At 41.1% G+C, this 16,412-nt stretch overlaps 1 protein-coding gene and 1 pseudogene across 2 annotated transcripts; both read left to right on the top strand.

Annotated features, from left to right (window-relative positions):
• The first annotated feature begins 272 nt into the window (after positions 1-272).
• On the top strand, positions 273-7,117 carry LOC100276194 (uncharacterized). Its single transcript, NM_001150039.2, has 10 exons — positions 273-602; positions 1,133-1,288; positions 1,731-1,799; positions 1,904-2,074; positions 2,685-2,828; positions 5,798-5,959; positions 6,059-6,124; positions 6,226-6,285; positions 6,389-6,506; positions 6,607-7,117. Exons 1-9 carry the CDS (start codon positions 276-278, stop codon positions 6,431-6,433), a joined length of 1,200 nt encoding a protein of 399 aa, NP_001143511.2. The 5' UTR covers positions 273-275; the 3' UTR covers positions 6,434-6,506; positions 6,607-7,117.
• A 254-nt stretch (positions 7,118-7,371) lies between these two features.
• Positions 7,372-10,293, top strand: LOC113218515 (uncharacterized; annotated as a pseudogene). Its single transcript, NR_158686.1, has 7 exons — positions 7,372-7,767; positions 7,853-8,156; positions 8,233-8,295; positions 8,486-8,654; positions 8,997-9,085; positions 9,228-9,392; positions 10,094-10,293. The product of NR_158686.1 is annotated as an uncharacterized protein (transcript).
• Positions 10,294-16,412: the final 6,119 nt, after the last annotated feature.

The raw sequence follows: 16,412 nt of genomic DNA, 5'->3' as shown, positions 1-16,412 counted from the left end.
AACTGCTTTAGCTGTGTATTTTGATAAAAACCAATACCTTTAGTTGGCTTTTGTTTTTTTTAAAATTAAATGTTAGTTTTTACGTAAAAAACCATATGCTATGCAAACTTATTCGTTGTAGCCCCTTAAATTTATGTGCTGTAGGCACACATGGATATGGATCTGCAGCTTATAAATATAAGGAACTACAACGAAATATTTGTATCCTATATGCATTGTTTTTTCGTTTAAAAACTGCACAAGAAGCCTCTTAGCCTCAAACCGCCAAGAATGGAATGGATAGATCTGCAGCAACCCCTCCCAGAACCTCTGACTTTGCTTCCCATCGCTTCGTTTCCAAGAGGAGAATGTTTCTCTCCCTTGCCCAGTCGCCTGCCTGCGCCGTCGTCTCCTTCCCATGGAGGTCCTCGTCCCAACTCATCCCACGGGTCCCCTCCCGCTGCACCCTCGCATGCCACGCAGCGGTGCCCAAAGTGCCCCTCCCCATCGCCTCGCCGGCCTCCCTCGGGGACGACCCTAGCAAGTGGGACCCCGCCGAGTGCGACGCTCTCCTCCGCGGCGGGGAGCAGGTCGCCTCCGTGCTGCAGGAGATGGTCACGCTGGTCAGGATGCCCTTCCACCGTTTCTTGGGTTGCTTCACTGAATCACTGACGGAGATTACTAGTATGAATTTTTGAAATGAACACAGTGCTTCATAAAATTGCGCAGTTTTTCGGATTTTCAAACTTATTAGGTCGTTATTTATATTATAAAAAAGGTTAAGCTGTTCCGCAATGAACTGTTCCACTAGTTTCTTTCGTTGCCAGGTAGTATGCTAGTGGAGTTTGGCCCTCTTGGACTAATTGGCAAAGAGTTGTGAACGCTTAGCCCATGGCTACGGCTTAGCCCATCGTCAATTTATCCTCCATTTTCTTTCCTCTACGGCTTATTAGTTTGTTCTATATTATAATTCGCACTAAAATGGTTCAAAAACTACCATTTGGGAGTCTTGAATGCTGAATGTGGTAAACTGTTAATCTCATGTAGTTGTGCAGAATATAACCGTTATTCATGTGGTCTGACTAAATGCCTCTACCTTATAATTGTATTACTGATATTGTTCTTGTATGTGATTTTCTATTGGTGTTTGTAGATGGAGGACATGGAGATGGATGGTGCATTTGAGCAGGTTGCTGTGGAGCTGGTGGCACAAGGAGTTATTGGGAAGAGGGTGGATGAGATGGAGTCAGGTTTTCTTATGGCACTTGATTACATGATACAACTTGCACAGAAGGACACAGATGATGAGGTACTTGGTAGTCATTGCCTAACTCCACCAAGTACCTGTTTGCATAACAGCTTATTTATTCTTCACTAGGCGTTACCACTCATTTGCCTATCTTTACTAAAAAGCATAATTGAGCTATGTATTTTTCTTTTGCCACATTGTAACTATTTTTATACCAATAAAGCATATCGATGTTTCTTCAACTTTAACAGAGAAATTAAATATTATTACTAGTGTATCCAAACTTGTTTATATTTATTCATGTTAAAGCTAGTGCTAGTTACTTAGAGAAGATGCATAAATTAAAAGGACCTGTGAGATTGCTGTGTTGATGTGATAACTGTAAAATCCATGTATGCTTTGAGACATTGTTGACAGACTGGAGTGCTTACTAAATCCTGCTATATGCATATTTCCCCTTAGTTTATTCTACATGTTTTACATGCTTGTCTTATGATGGCAGCGTAAGTCTATTCTTGAGGTAATTAAGCAGACAGTGCTAGACCATCTGACGAAGAAATGTCCTCCACATGTAAGTGTTATTTCAAGTGTCCAGTGTTATCTGTGCATATATGTGTGTATGGATGTGGGCATGTTTGTGTCTTCTGACTGGTATTGTTGTATTTTACAAATCAGGTCCAGGTTGTTGGGCTACTTTGCCAGACTGAAAAGAAAGAGAGCAGACATGAATTGTTGCGCCGCGTAGCTGCTGGTGGAGGTGTTTTTAAGAACGATAAAGGTCTTAAGTGCCAAATTCCTGGGGCAAATCTTAATGACATTGCAAATCAGGCAGATGATCTAGTAGAGGTAAGTTGAAAAGCATGAGTACACATATCCTTTACTGATGGCCTTCCATGGAATAACACAATCTTCATAACCTGATTCTTTGCAATGGAACATTTTCTTTTTTGTAAGCACGTTTAATGATAAGTTGCTAGGAGAGTAAAACCTAATTACAATGTAGACTTGGTCACTCGGACACTCAACACACACGCACACGCACCCACGCACGCACGCCGTTTATTTATAGAGGGATGGACCAAACACTAAAAGTGTCCTCTAGTCATAGGAAACATTTGGACTGTTACTTTTGTGTTCTAAACAACCTCAAATTACAAACATAGAATGCTAGGGCTGCCTCACTATTTTATTATTTTATCTCACACTGCTTAAAATAGATCATCAGACCTAGAATGGTGGTGTGTCTAGTTAGAATTGCAAAGCCTAAAGTATGTTTGAAACTCCCAAATGGACGAGACAAAATGCTACTGGTGACATTCCATATCACTTTGCTTCTTGGAGATGATAATAGTAGGCTGATAACTTTTGGAAAAGAACTGCTTGTAGTAGTTAATTATTGTTGTTTTCATCTTGAATAATTTTTATGAATCTTCTAACGTCTTGGTTGTTGTTATAGTCAATGGAATCTAGGGACACCATTCCTGATCGAAAACTTCTTGCAAGATTAGTTATAGTAAGAGAAGAAGCTCGGAATATGATGGGAGGTGGCCTGTTAGATGAGAGAAATGATCGTGGTTTGACTACCCTCCCTGAGGCAGAGGTACTTTTAAACTTGGAAATCTTAATGTGACATGCATGGTAGATGTGTATTCCATGACTAATTGCAAAATATCCTTTTATAAGGGTCTTCAGTCTCTTTGGATTGCATATACATATGGTTGTTGAGATGTGATGGAGGAAGGGACATCATCAATTTGCTTGTCCACATACATCTCAGTGTCTAATATTATTTAGCAATTGGATGTTTAACAACTACATCAACTTTTCCATTTTATCACTGTGAGGAGTAAATATCTTAAAGGGTCTGTTCACTTCCTATTTATGTGAACTCAAATTTGAGTGCCATTCATTATGGGTGCAAAAGGAACATTTTGATTTTCTTGTTTGTTGACCAAATATGATTTGAGTATATTTTTTTTATAATGATCCAAATATATTAAAAATGTGAAAGCACGATACAAAAGGCTTGGGAATTTCTTCCCAAGAAACGACCTAGCTAACAATGATAGAGTCAGGACTTTGACTCAGAGAACGGAGCACATAAATAGATCCTCATGCTCACATTCGGTTAGTTCAATTGTGGCTCCCTTGGACTGATTGGTGTCTTCAAGAATTTGAGATCTTGAGTTGTAGATATGTAGTGGGCTTCACCAGACTCGGGAGATTGGCTCTACTTCTACTAGCTTGAATCTGAGGGACAGCTTTGATGAATTTCAGAGGTCAACCCAAATGCTGGTAGTTGCTTTGCCACTTCTGTATTTGCATAGATGCAAAAGATAAGAACAATGGGAATATTATGCTCTGCATGCACGACACAGTGAGCACAATAGACCAACTTTAATGCCACTTTGGTTGAACCAGACCCCAATGTGTCCCTTCCGGGCCACTCTCTCCCCATCCTCTGCAACTACCAGTGTCGACACCCACATCCACCTCACCCTCTCTGCAATCCGTGCACCCTTCCTCCTTCCTCTCCGCATCCGCTGCCACTCATTGCCGTTGGAGACTTCACTGAAGTCAGCACCGCCTGTGAGCCATCTCATGAAGAACCAATCCTAGAGGATTTGGTGTGGCGCCATTGAAAGGGAAGAAGCACTTGTGCCTGAGCATGGGATCACCATCCATGAGCTTGAATATGTTATGGGTCCCCAAAGGGTAACCATGTTCAGCGTGCATAATTGTTATGCACGTTAAAAATTATGTCGACACTTGCGATGATGGTAGGAATGTACTAAACCCAACCAAGATTTTCAATTAGTTGTGGATTGAGATACAACGAATCTGAAGGATCTAACGGAGTTAACAACTGAGGGAGTGAAGCATGGTATGAATCAAGGAGTGCCACTTCGCTTCTGGAACAAGAGTGTGTCTGCTTTCTCCAGACTAACTTTTGATGCCCTTTTGATGGATGTATTGAACCTGTACTGAAACATGAGGAGGGTGGACTTTGCTTGTGACAATTTGACACTGGCAGTGGACTATTAGCCAGATTGTATCATTTGAACTTTGTGTAGATCATGTAAGTGCTAGTGCTCTTGCTACTGCAACAAATTTGCTAGACCTACAACAAGCAGTCGTTCACCTATCTTATCAATGTTGCTACACATTGCCAGATTGGCGTCAACAGTTTTCTTCAAAGCTACCTCTACATTCTTCAGATTGTTTGTTGTGTTTTGCAACAGGCAGTGGAGCGCTGAACTCTACCAGTTGTTTTCATCAACACTTCCATGCCTTCATTTACCTCCTGAGAGAACATAACTCTAGGTGCAATGCCAATCTTTGAGAAACATTATGGAAGTTTGGATTTGGTGATTAAGTACTCAGCATAATGCTCTTCAAACATGTAAATCTTACAGGCCATTGCTGTCTGCAACACATCGAAGAAGCAGTAGTTGGACCAACAGATACAAGAAAGAGAAGGATGATAGCTCAAATTTACAAACTTAAATGCTCAAATAATAGTCACTTGTAGAGCCTCTGCCCTAAGCTTTGTAGCTTGCTCGATACCTGGTCAACCAGCCTAGTGCCAGAGGTTGCACTCCATCGATGGAAGGTTCCTTTGAGCATCTCTGAAGTCTGAACGCTGAAAGAGAGGGTGGGCCCGAATCCAATGCAGATTGAGAACTCGTCGCCAACCTCAATCTCTGCTGGTCCTCTAGTGGCTATGGTTTCAACATGAACCGGACGAGAGAGGAAATAGAAGGACGAAGAGAGTGGTTTCAGGAGGAAGAAGAGGTGGGAGAGCAAATGGTTTGGTCAGACTGCCTTGGCTAAGCCAAGGGTAAAACTGTCCACTCAGAATCTTGTCTCTCCACAAGTCCACAGTGAAAACCATATTTTATTGCGCCAGGTGTCTTTACAGCAAACAAACGCGATCCGATTTTGGTGTTGGTAGTATGATGATGACAATACTGTGTTTTTTCGAATGTCCCAGAGCAAAATTTGCCTTTTTTGTTTTTTTTCTAAAACTAGCGAGGGGAACGAGGGGAAAGGGGTGGAGGCCATCCCCTCCCACCAACCAGCAAGGTTTCTGGAGATGGGGAGGGGAATGGGTCAAGATCTGGGTGGCCCTAGTGAATTGAGGAAAAAGGTTTGAGTCTCCTAGTCACTCTCGATTTGTTGCCTGATTTGTGTATGCTTGTGACATGGTGTCATCTGCAATGGAGGAAAATTGAGATCAGCCAGATGTGAATTTTCTGGGTCACACATCTAGTGATGTTAGTGATAGTCCCCGTGGCAGGTGTCATGTCAATCAACTAGGGATATTTTGTTCTTGGAGAAATTGGCAAGAAAGTTGTAGTTAAAGCCCATTGGTAGGTGGCAACTGAAAAACAGGAGATTGCACTAACGACTTGTGGGTAATGACAAGAGAACTTAAAATGTGCTCTATAATTAGAAGGAAGGCTGTTTTTTACTGACTGAAATGTGCTCGAACTATAGACATTTTTAGCAAGATCATTCATTTATATGTCATTGAATTGAAGGTATTCCTTCATGTAAAATTGACAGGTAAACTTTTTGAGCAAGCTCGTTGCTCTTAAACCTGGGAAGGCATTGGAAAGGATGATAAAGAATGTTATGAATGGCAGAGGGGAAGGTGCTGATAACGTTGAACAACCAAGTGCTGATTCACATTCTGAACAGGAGAGTCTAACAGGAGTATTAGGAAGGGTGAGTTTTGAGTTCAAATTGGTACATTAGTATCTTCAGAAGTTAGCAGATATTTTGCATTAATAAAGTATTCGCTGCACATGCTTATGTGACCTTTAGGGAAGTGTATCTGGCCACAAGCCACGGCCAGTCCGCCCTGGAATGTTCCTTGAGACTGTTTCCAAGGTATTGATCTCATTCTTTGTTTTGTACAACACATTCACTATTTTTTTTTTGCATGACATAGTGTTTTCTTTTTGTCTGCAATTTTGTCGCATGGCTGTAAGGTCCTGGGTGGCGTATATGCAAGTAACACATCTGGTATTACAGCTCAACATCTGGAATGGGTGAGAACCTTACCGGTCCATTCTTTGACTGATATATTGGCTTATAATCTACTCTTGTATGCCAAACATGACTGGCATGGTTTGACCTATTTTCTCATTTTAGGTACATCAGACAACACTCAAAATTCTTCAGGAAATGGCCTTCTAGCATTGTTATCAGGGTTCACTGATATAGTTTGTAACATAAGAAGTATAATGCTGCACATCCGTAGCTATTGAAGGTACATGATATCAAATAGCCTTGTGTGCACCAAGGTATGTTCTGTTTTCTTCTTACCGGATGCACTGGTCCTACTGATCCCTCTGTGTTTGTTATTACAGAGCCTTTTTAAGTGGTCACATATCTTTTTGTTGAGAAGTGGAGTGGAAGAAACGATAATGGGTTATCTAAAGCCATAGATCACTCAGGGGAAGAATGTTGCCACGTTGTGCAGTCCAGAAGTAACTTACAGGCTTGGAATTGATATGACCATGTGGTTGCCCTTGCCAATTGACTAATTTTAAGTACTAGACTCAGTAACATATTTGAGGCGTAATATCATTATTATTGACATTAGTCTTGTTCCTTGGCAATCTGTCTTATCTTTTCGCACATTTTTCTGGACTTGTGATTCTTTATTCGTCATGGGTGATATATGGTTAGAAGAAGCTACAATTAACAGTGGTATATTGGAATACGATATAATGTGGCTACATGAATATAACCTCAGGTCTTTTCTCCAGTCGGCAACAGGCAAATAATGGGGGAAATATGTGTGTGGGAGGGGCTGGAGAGACCACATCTTCTGTACAAACATAGAAACTAATTCAGGATAATGCACTTGTGTAACTCAAGGTTTTGTAACTTGGCATATTTACGGTTCACACATATATACACACACGAAAAAGTTGGGATGCACAAGCAGTTTGGAAGAATTCTTATTACTTCTAGTTAAAAGCCACTGGGAATTGGAGCTCCCTCCGCGCTTCGCGCTCGCACGCTATCCGCCCAGCCGACGCGTGGCCCGCGCTCCCGGCTTCTCTCACAGTACACCACTGTCCACTGCTTTAGTTTTTTTCTCTCCGCTGCACTAGAACATTCTCTCTCTTGTAAACTTCATAGTTCCTACTTCCGAGCGAGTAGCTAACACAGCCGCCGAGTAGCTTCAAGTCATTCACCGTGGAGGACCGCCCGGGGGAGCAGTGGGTGCGCCTCCACGCCAGCGCGGGAGGGGGAGGCGAGGAGGTGAAGGTCGAGGCCACCATGTTCGACGGCGCTGCGGAGCGTGTCCCGGACGACGCGCCCCTCTTCCGCCGCGTCGAGTCGCTCGAGCGCGGGCCCCGCCTCCACCTCAGCCTCATCGTCGAGGTCGCCCGGGGCGACCGCGTCCTCGGCTTCGTCTGCTCCGCCTGGCCCGACGACCTCGCCGTCCGCCACGTGCTCACGTTCGCAGCTAGCGGCGGCAGCAGTGGTGGTGGTCGTCGTGGTGGGCGCGATTTCGAGTATGGATTACTGTGTGGTGCAGCGAGCTGTGTGTCCCGCAGTTTATTCGTTCGCTTCCTGAGGGCTGTGTGATTCGGTTCGCAGGAAACTATGGGGCGAGGAGAGGGAAGCAGTGACGAAGTTCTTGAAGGAGAGGCATTGAATCAATTCTTGGTTGTGTAATGTTGTTTTAGAAAAAAAAATGGGTTTCTTACCAGTTCCACAAGTCGTTGAAAAAATAATTTAACTGTTTACTACATGGTGAACCACAATCAATCTTTTTTTCCTGAAATGACTTCAAAGTTTCTAAAAATACTAAAAAAAGTGCTAGCTACAGGTCATATAGAGCAACATCTTCCATCTTATGGAGCATAATCAGTTTCACTAATATACGGCCAACCATACTATGGTACTTTTCTCATACCATTTTTTGAAGCTTCTTTTTTTTCTTTTCTCATACCATTACTTGATGATGATATTGACAGGCAATTTATTTCCACATCTGTTAGACCAAGAGAGTCATCTTCTCCAATGACTGAAATGAGATGGTGATTTTTCTAATGCTGCAGTAATTGATTAGTTTTGATATCAATTGGGAGTCCTGTTTCTATAGCGAATTTCTGATACCTTAAATTATAAAATCCTTCAAACTCAGTTGCTTTTAATAATTTTATACATTTTTTCTCTGTTACTGAAATATATTGACTAACTTGATTTTTTTGTGTCCCATGCATGCAGAGGGAGAGAAAAATTCCAGTTCTTGTCGGGATTACAATATTATTTGTTGTTCATGTATCTGGATTTTACTGGTGTTACAAGAACGGGGATCTTATAAGACCTCTCATGATGCTTCCTCCAAAAGAAATACCACCATTTTGGCACGCAATATTCATCATCTTGGTGAACGGTATGGTGTTTGTACATATTTACATTTTGTCTCTTCATTGGTTGCAAAGTGATAATGCTGATGCCAGTTGAAGTCATATACTGCCTGAAATTAAGTAGTCGTAGCTGGAATATCCATTTTGTCAACTGGGCTTAGGTGCACGAGTTGGCTTTACTTGACGTCTGCATATGTACTTGCCTTCTACAAGTAGTTAGGTTGTTACTAGGTTGTAAGTGGGTAACCTGTCACATATTTCAACATCGTGGTCGTTTTATATTTGTTCAACCAACAGTACTGTATACTGTCCTAATGGTGATGCTTTCTTGTATAATCTTTGGTCACATGTCCCTTAATGTTCTGCAGATACAATGGTGCGCCAAACTGCTATGGTTGTCAAATGTTTACTGCTGATGTACTATAAGAACAGCAGAGGCCGTAGCTATCGTAGGCAGGTAAACCATCTACATTTGTTATCTTACATTTTCTGTGAAATATTTTGGCGCATTTCCTCAATAACTCATGGTGTGGTTTGTTTACTTCTGCATAATCGTAGTCGGGAGACACTATAACCAATTTTCTCTCCTTGCTGTTCAGGGTCAAATGTTGACGATTGTGGAATATTTTCTACTTTTGTACCGTGCATTATTGCCTACACCTGTGTGGTACCGTTTTTTCCTGAACAAGGAGTATGGAAGCCTATTTTCGTCTCTAACCACTGGCTTGTATCTCACTTTCAAGTTGACATCTGTTGTGGAAAAGGTGCTATACGTTCACTTATCTAATCACTGAACTGATACCTAGCGAATGATCTGACACATAATGCTAATATATCCCTGTGTTCTAAATACATTGCTTTTTTGGTGATAGAAAAAATGTTTTTTTTGTTCTTTTGGCCTCATCTGCAGCTTGAAAAACTACTCAATTTAAAGAATTTGCTCTTGCATACTATATTAATTTAGTTAGAATTTTTTGTTTTGTGATAAATTTTGAGTAGACGATTGAGAATGAACGGATTCTGTATCATGTGTTTCCTCTATACCTCACTATGGCTGTTACTTACATGTTTGCCTTTTAGGGCAATGGGTGTAACTTCCCTGTGAGTTTAGAATATTTAACTTTTGGATCTAAAGCCTTGGTATAAGTCAGTGTTGTACATCTCTTTCTTTTTGTATGAAAGGCTGTCGATCTTTTTTGGTTCAGCAAAATTCTTATTTTGCTTGGTTTAGTACAACCACTGCATAGTATATATAACTTCTTGCTAACAAAATAAAATCTCTCCATGTGAATTCTTTTATAATGCACTAGCTAATGCTATTTTCCTATGCATGATTACATTGGCATTGCTTCTGTTGGTGCCGCATCTAAACCTAGGTAGTTCAGTCTATTCAAAGTGCTCACATGCTTCTAGATGGCATGATGCATGTTAGCTGTTAATTGTTCCTAATAGCCTTTGATTGCAGATTGGAAAAGGATGGTGCGTAGCTGCAAAAGAGAGGACATCTTGCTTGTGTGCTCGCAAGAAGGATGCAAAGGATCTGTGATGATCAGCTGCTGTTTTGGGTTCTTGTCATGTAACATCTCCTATTTTTAAAGAGCAAAACTGAAAATGCAGTTCCGGTCTTGTTGATGAACCGCTAGAGACTTAATGATTTTATATGGTGCTGTCGGTTGTCTGTTGTCTTATATCTTACTGTATATGGTAATCATCTTTGTTTTTCTAGATCTTCATGTAATTGTTGCTATTCAATTGTTTTTTAAATGGTTGAAAGGGCGCGCAACATTAGGTGTGGTATGTGTCTAGGTGTGGTACGCGTTTAGATGTGGTGCTGCAACTTTAATGTGGGTTATATTCAGTCTATCTAGAACTAAAAAATTTTGTTAGAGATTTAATCATCCTCTAAATTTGAATATAGCATGTATACTGGATAGGGCGTCCGAAGGGGCGCCCCACGATCTAGTAATGACAAATTCACTTGGTATGTGCACAGAAGACAAAAATTCTAGAGTTTTTGTCTTCTGGTAGACATGCACTAGGAATTTGTTACTACCGTATGGATTTTTTAAAAAATGATTTTGCATCTCAACTTTTTCGTATGGGTATATGGATGAACTATAGATATGTGGCAAGCTTCAAATTTTTTTTGAGTCAGAAATGGTTTTTTTGAATTAGTTTTCCTCTTTCCACCACATATTTTCCTAGTATGATGGTCCTTTTCGTTCTGATTGCAGAAATACTTATGCCTTTATTAAACTGAATTATCATCTTTTTAAGTTAATTTTACGAAACTACCTGTATGTTACCAAAATTATCAAATACGCCTTGACAAGCACGCGAGATGAATGTCCTATGAAACCTGGTAACAAATATCGGAGAAAATGTTGAAATTTCAAATGCGCTCCGTATTCAAATTAAATTTTATATGGCATGGATTTGAAACGATGATATGGTTAAAATGAATGCATTTAGAGGAACGGTAAACGCTCGGCAGAAACCAAATATCAACTCACAAGCACTGCTAAGTCATTTTTAAAAAATGGGAATAGTTTTGACCTCTGCGACTGCCGACACTTAAGTTTGTACATGGTTTTTAGCTTGATACAAAAGAAAGCGCACTTTGCGTCGCCCTACCAGGACATTTTATAAGCCAGATGGTGAAGCAACGCCATAGAAGTATAGAGTATATATGAAAGAACTGAGTCAGATAATGTCAATAAAACTAATCATAGGTTCTTGCAGTCCATAGAGATCTATTCATAAATCACATACAGGGCCTTGTTGGGTTATTCACATCCCATAGGGATTGGAAATGATTAGAAAGGATTTTAACTTGCTAGGGATTTCAACCCATTCAATCCTGTCCTAACAGTTATTTGCCTGTAGTTAAGAATCTGGTGCAAATTTCCACACGAAATGCTAGAACAGTCCATGATGTGCTAATCTGAAACAGGAAGCGTACAGTTCACAACATGCAGCTATGCTGCTCAACCAAATATTCAGTTAACTACAACAGTGGCAGTGATCATACATCACAAAAAGGTATGGCCCAGTCAGTTCACCTGGTGGCTTTTGTCACAGACAGGCGAAGCAATGGAGTAAAATTCAGTGGAAGCCTACAATACAAGAACGTGTTAGCTGATTGGAATAGTGTATATAGATGTATCATGACATTTTAAAACTCATTGAGGAGAGTAGAGCTGACAATTCTAGTCCAAGAAAGCTCATGCATTCTATCCGAACTGGACCATGCCAAGATTTCCAACTAAATGCTAAGACTGTCTCCAGCAACGTCCTCTAAATTTCATCATCTAAAGGAATATTCTTTATCTTTTACAGTACACTCTAAAAGATTCCGTCATCTATATCTTCTTTATCTCCAACAACGTTCTCTAAATTTCGTTCTCTATATCTCATACTCCATTTTTCAGTATTTATATTAATAAAAAAATCAAACATACTTCATACCGGACTGTACCATGTCATGTCAGAGGCAGCGCGTTGGCCAATCACCAATGGTACATCGTACGACAGCACACTGTAGCAGTGCGGGAGGCTGGGCATCAAGCAATCACCGACGGCCTGGTACCGGATAGCGCAAGCGCCATATTTAGCGGACGAGAAGCAGACTCTAAAATTTAGAGGACGTTGTACCGAACATTGCTGGACGCATATAGGAGATGAGGAATCTCTATGTTTAGCGGAGAGGACCGTTTACCGACTCTTGCTAGAGACAGTCTAACCTCATCTCCCCTCCTGCTGGGGTGACATTCTTGGTCCTCACCATACTGACCATAGAAATTGCCCACTGATCACTGACACGCTGCACAAGAATCAGAGTAGATAAGCGAGTGTAGCAAAGCAAGAGATAAGAATAGAGAATGGAAGAACTAGCTATCTGGGACACATCTCTCGAGAAAGGCCAAGCAGGGGAAGAGTCACATGAGCAAGCATGTCGTCACACTGAAATGACAGAAGAGGTGAGCACGAGTTAGTCACATCATCATATAGACATGAAATGTGAACTAAGACACACACACACACAAGTTACAAGGTTTTGACATTGTGGCACAAGGTGTGAGATGGAGATTGGTATACAGAGAAATATGAGATATATGAGAGATATTGAGTCACATGAATGTGAGTTTGACAAGGGTGATTATGGATATAACCATATGTAGGTGGAAAGAAGGGCTGCTAGGCAAAATATTATTAGGGCAAGGATTAAGGTTGAGACTTATGGCATGAAACACTTTTAAGGGTATGAAGTGGTATACTATATGAAACACATGGTAAATGTTCAACCAAAGCTGTAAAACATGAATGTATGAGTTAAGGGTTGATCACATGAGCAATTGGGAGAAGATGGAGTGGATTTGGGTCTAGAAAGCTGGTTGTGGCATTTGATCAAGCACGTGGTGGGCTCTGTTTATCAAAGGGGAAAAACAAGCAAGTTTGGAATGGAAGAACATGTTACACCTGCAAAAGAACTTCACCAGGGCACAAATATCTCACAACAACACACTGGATTCTCAAGAAAACACAGATTGGCACAAGGATTCACATGATTTCAAATGGATTCAAAAGAGGTGCAAGTGGAACCAGTGCATACTAAGAACAGTCAGAGGTGGAAGAGATGGGCTGAGCTACTCACATAGGAAGGGAGAGGGGGCACGGGTACAACCACCGTGGAGCAGGAGTGCCGACAGTGAGCTGAAAGAAACAGGTGACGCCTAAGAGGGGGTGAATTAGGACTCTAAAACTTTTTCTAAACTAGGCCACAAATAAATCCCTAGAGCAAAACCTATGCAATTAATCAAACTAGAATGTGCAAACTAGGTTTTGTCTAAGTGTTGCTATCTCTACCGCAATAGCTAAGTTTCAATCTACAATAATATAAATATAAAGACAAGATTGAAACTTAAATGCTTAATGTAAATGTGGAAACTAAGGAGCAAGCTAGAGATGCAAACTCTCATGGATGACGCCGGTATTTTTACTGAGGTATCCGGAACCACGCAAGGTCCTGACTAATCCTCGTTGGTGCCCCTACGCAAAGGGAAGCCCACGCGAGGGCCAAGCACCTCGGTCGAGTAACTCCGTAGAGAGCCGCGGGCCTTCTCCACACGCAAGTGGTGCTCCGCTTCTGGCTCCTCTTGAATGCTCCCCGTCGTCTCCACTATCGAGCTTCCGGCCGAAACGCCGCGGGCTTCGTTCCCTCCGGTACATAGTGGCGATCGTGACACAAACACAGTTGTCACGGTCTCGCAAGACTCTCGCCCCACTCGGTACAATTACAACGGCTCGCGCAAGAGCTGAGAGGTTGTGTGGTTTTACAAAACTCACTCAACTAACTAGGGTTCATCTAGAGCAAGCGCTAAAGCGGTATAACTAACCACCGAGTGATTCTATTAAGCACTTGGGTGTATGAGCTCTTGGGAATGTCTACTATATGCCTTGGTATGTTTCTTGGGCTCTCACACCTTGAAATGGCCGGTTGGGGGTGTATTTATAGCCCCAACACAAATCTAGCCGTTGGAGAAAAGCTATGCTCTCTGCGGCACACCGGACAGTCCGGTGGTGCACCGGACAGTGCACTGTTCACTGTCCGATGCGCCTAGCCGTTGGTCTAACACTACAACCAACCGTTGGTGTGCATGCTTTTTGCACCGGACACTCCGGATGTCATACTGGACAGTCCGATGGTCTTCTCTCCATAGTGTCACCTAGAACTAGCCGTTAGGGCTACTGTTCCTGGTGCACCGGATAGTCCAGCATGTGGCACCGGACAGTCCGTCGGCAACACTTCCTTTGTTCTTGGACTTCACTTGATCTTCATAATGTCTTCTTTTGAGGTGTTGCTTTCCTCAATGTCTTGGTCCAAGTAACTTTAGCATCCTCTGAACTACAAACACAAACACTAGCAAACACATTAGTCCACAGGTTATGTTGATCATCAAACACCAAAACTTATTTAGTCAAATGGCCCGGGGTCCATTTTCCTTACAATCTCCCCCTTTTGGTGATTGATGACAACACAACCAAAGCAAGCAAATATAACAAACATTTGAATGAAAATATGCAATCTACTTGCTAGGATGCATGTTTGTCCCCATAGTGTGATATTATAGACTTAAGCCTCCCCTTAACTCCATAATTCACTTACTTCCTATTTTAGACCAAAGAGCCAAGACCACTTGAAGGATAAAGTTTATAATTTGGTGGTGTTTGGTACAATTTTCATTGCTTTTGTCCCTAAACTTCTCCCCCTTTGGCTTCAACCACCGAAAAGGAAGACATTAAAAGCATGCAGGAAGCAAATAAGGACTTGCCCTCATAAAAGATTTATCAATTAAAACCAATTGAAGAACTTGACATTATAACTTCCCTTAAATGATTGTTCTCCTTTAGAAATAATTTTCTCCCCCTTTAGAGACGAAGAAATATTCCCCCTGACAGAGATCTTCTACTTAGGAAAAAGCATGTAAAAATAGAGGTGCAAGACATGATTTGATTAGACTAACTTCCCTTATGCATAGGTAACATAATATGATTTAACCACTTATGCATGTATAGCAACATGGGAAGTATAAGATATGAAATATAGTCTAACCAAATATTGGAGAAGACATGTAAATGATGCCAAATGTAGTCTCAGAGTCATCAATTGAAAATCAATGGCGGACCATTTGAAGACAAATGGTAAGCTTGTGAGACATAAGAACTCTTGCAGATTTGCAATGGAAGCTTGTTGTCTTTCTCCGGGGACTTCATTTTCCTTACAATGAGACAACTACATGAAATAGACTCGAAAAAGGTATTAGTCTCAAAGTCTTAGATTATAGAGTAACTTCCCACTGAAAGTGTGGATACAAGTTTTGAATACCTGTAGGAGATATGCACTTTGATTTGATATCAAGAGGAGCAAATTATCTATAATCCGAGCTTTGGCACATATAAGTTAAATGATACCAATTGTAGGATATAAGCTTTTGAAGCATTAGCGTCATTTACTTAGGGATGTTAAATAAGCTATGTGATGTGCTTAATTAAACATTTTAAACCATGTAGGTTTGCTTAAGATTATGAATTGAAAACAAGCAATCCTGCCATGTGATTTACCTAGTATGCATGCACTGTTAATCTAAAATAAGTACCAAATAAAATACTAGGTATGAAAGGTAAAATTAGATACAAGAAAATAGATACGCATATCTAAAAACAAGAAATACAATAAATCTAGTTACCTTAGTCATGGGAGGGGAAATTTGGGTCCAAAATATTCACTAACCCACTTGACAATAAACTTGATCCAATATGATGTATCCCATGATATACATCCCAACTTTGCCAAGTCTCCAAATTCCCCGAAGTCCTTTGGACTCCTCACTTCCCTTTCAGGATCCAAACCTTCTTGGTGCTTTTCATGGTTGAAATTATTTCCTTTGGCACCCAGATGCGTTTGGCCCCTTTCCCTTTGTTTTCTTGCTTGTTGGCCTTGATTGCTATCACCTTTCCATTCTTTTTCTTCTTGATCAAATATGGTGTAGCAGCCTTTTTATCCACCTTTTTGATGTAGGTGTTGGAGATTTTGCTTGTTGGCTTTTGCTTATCCCTGGTCTTCGCCTTGCATTGGAAAGACTTGTGACCTTCTTTTTGACATAGCCTACAAATCACAGTTTCGCCCTCCATAGACTTGTTCACTCCCGTAGTGGTGTTATCCTATGGAGGTTGGATTTGTTTAGCTTTGTCTTTCTTGTCATACAAGGCTTTTCCAAGGCGAG

This window comes from Zea mays, chromosome 4 (assembly GCF_902167145.1).
Source record: "Zea mays cultivar B73 chromosome 4, Zm-B73-REFERENCE-NAM-5.0, whole genome shotgun sequence".
Taxonomy (NCBI): Eukaryota; Viridiplantae; Streptophyta; class Magnoliopsida; order Poales; family Poaceae; genus Zea; species Zea mays.
Note: the sequence above shows the minus strand (reverse complement) of the source record. Positions and strands in the feature narration are given on the sequence as shown.

Excerpts from the sequence above, each read along its gene's own strand:
- LOC100276194 (NM_001150039.2), top strand. The coding sequence starts at position 276 with ATGGATAGATCTGCAGCAACCCCTCCCAGAACCTCTGACTTTGCTTCC. Across the intron at positions 1,800-1,903 it reads CGAAGAAATGTCCTCCACAT|GTCCAGGTTGTTGGGCTACT; the intron begins GTAAGTGTTATT and ends TTTACAAATCAG. Across the intron at positions 2,829-5,797 it reads CTACCCTCCCTGAGGCAGAG|GTAAACTTTTTGAGCAAGCT; the intron begins GTACTTTTAAAC and ends TAAAATTGACAG.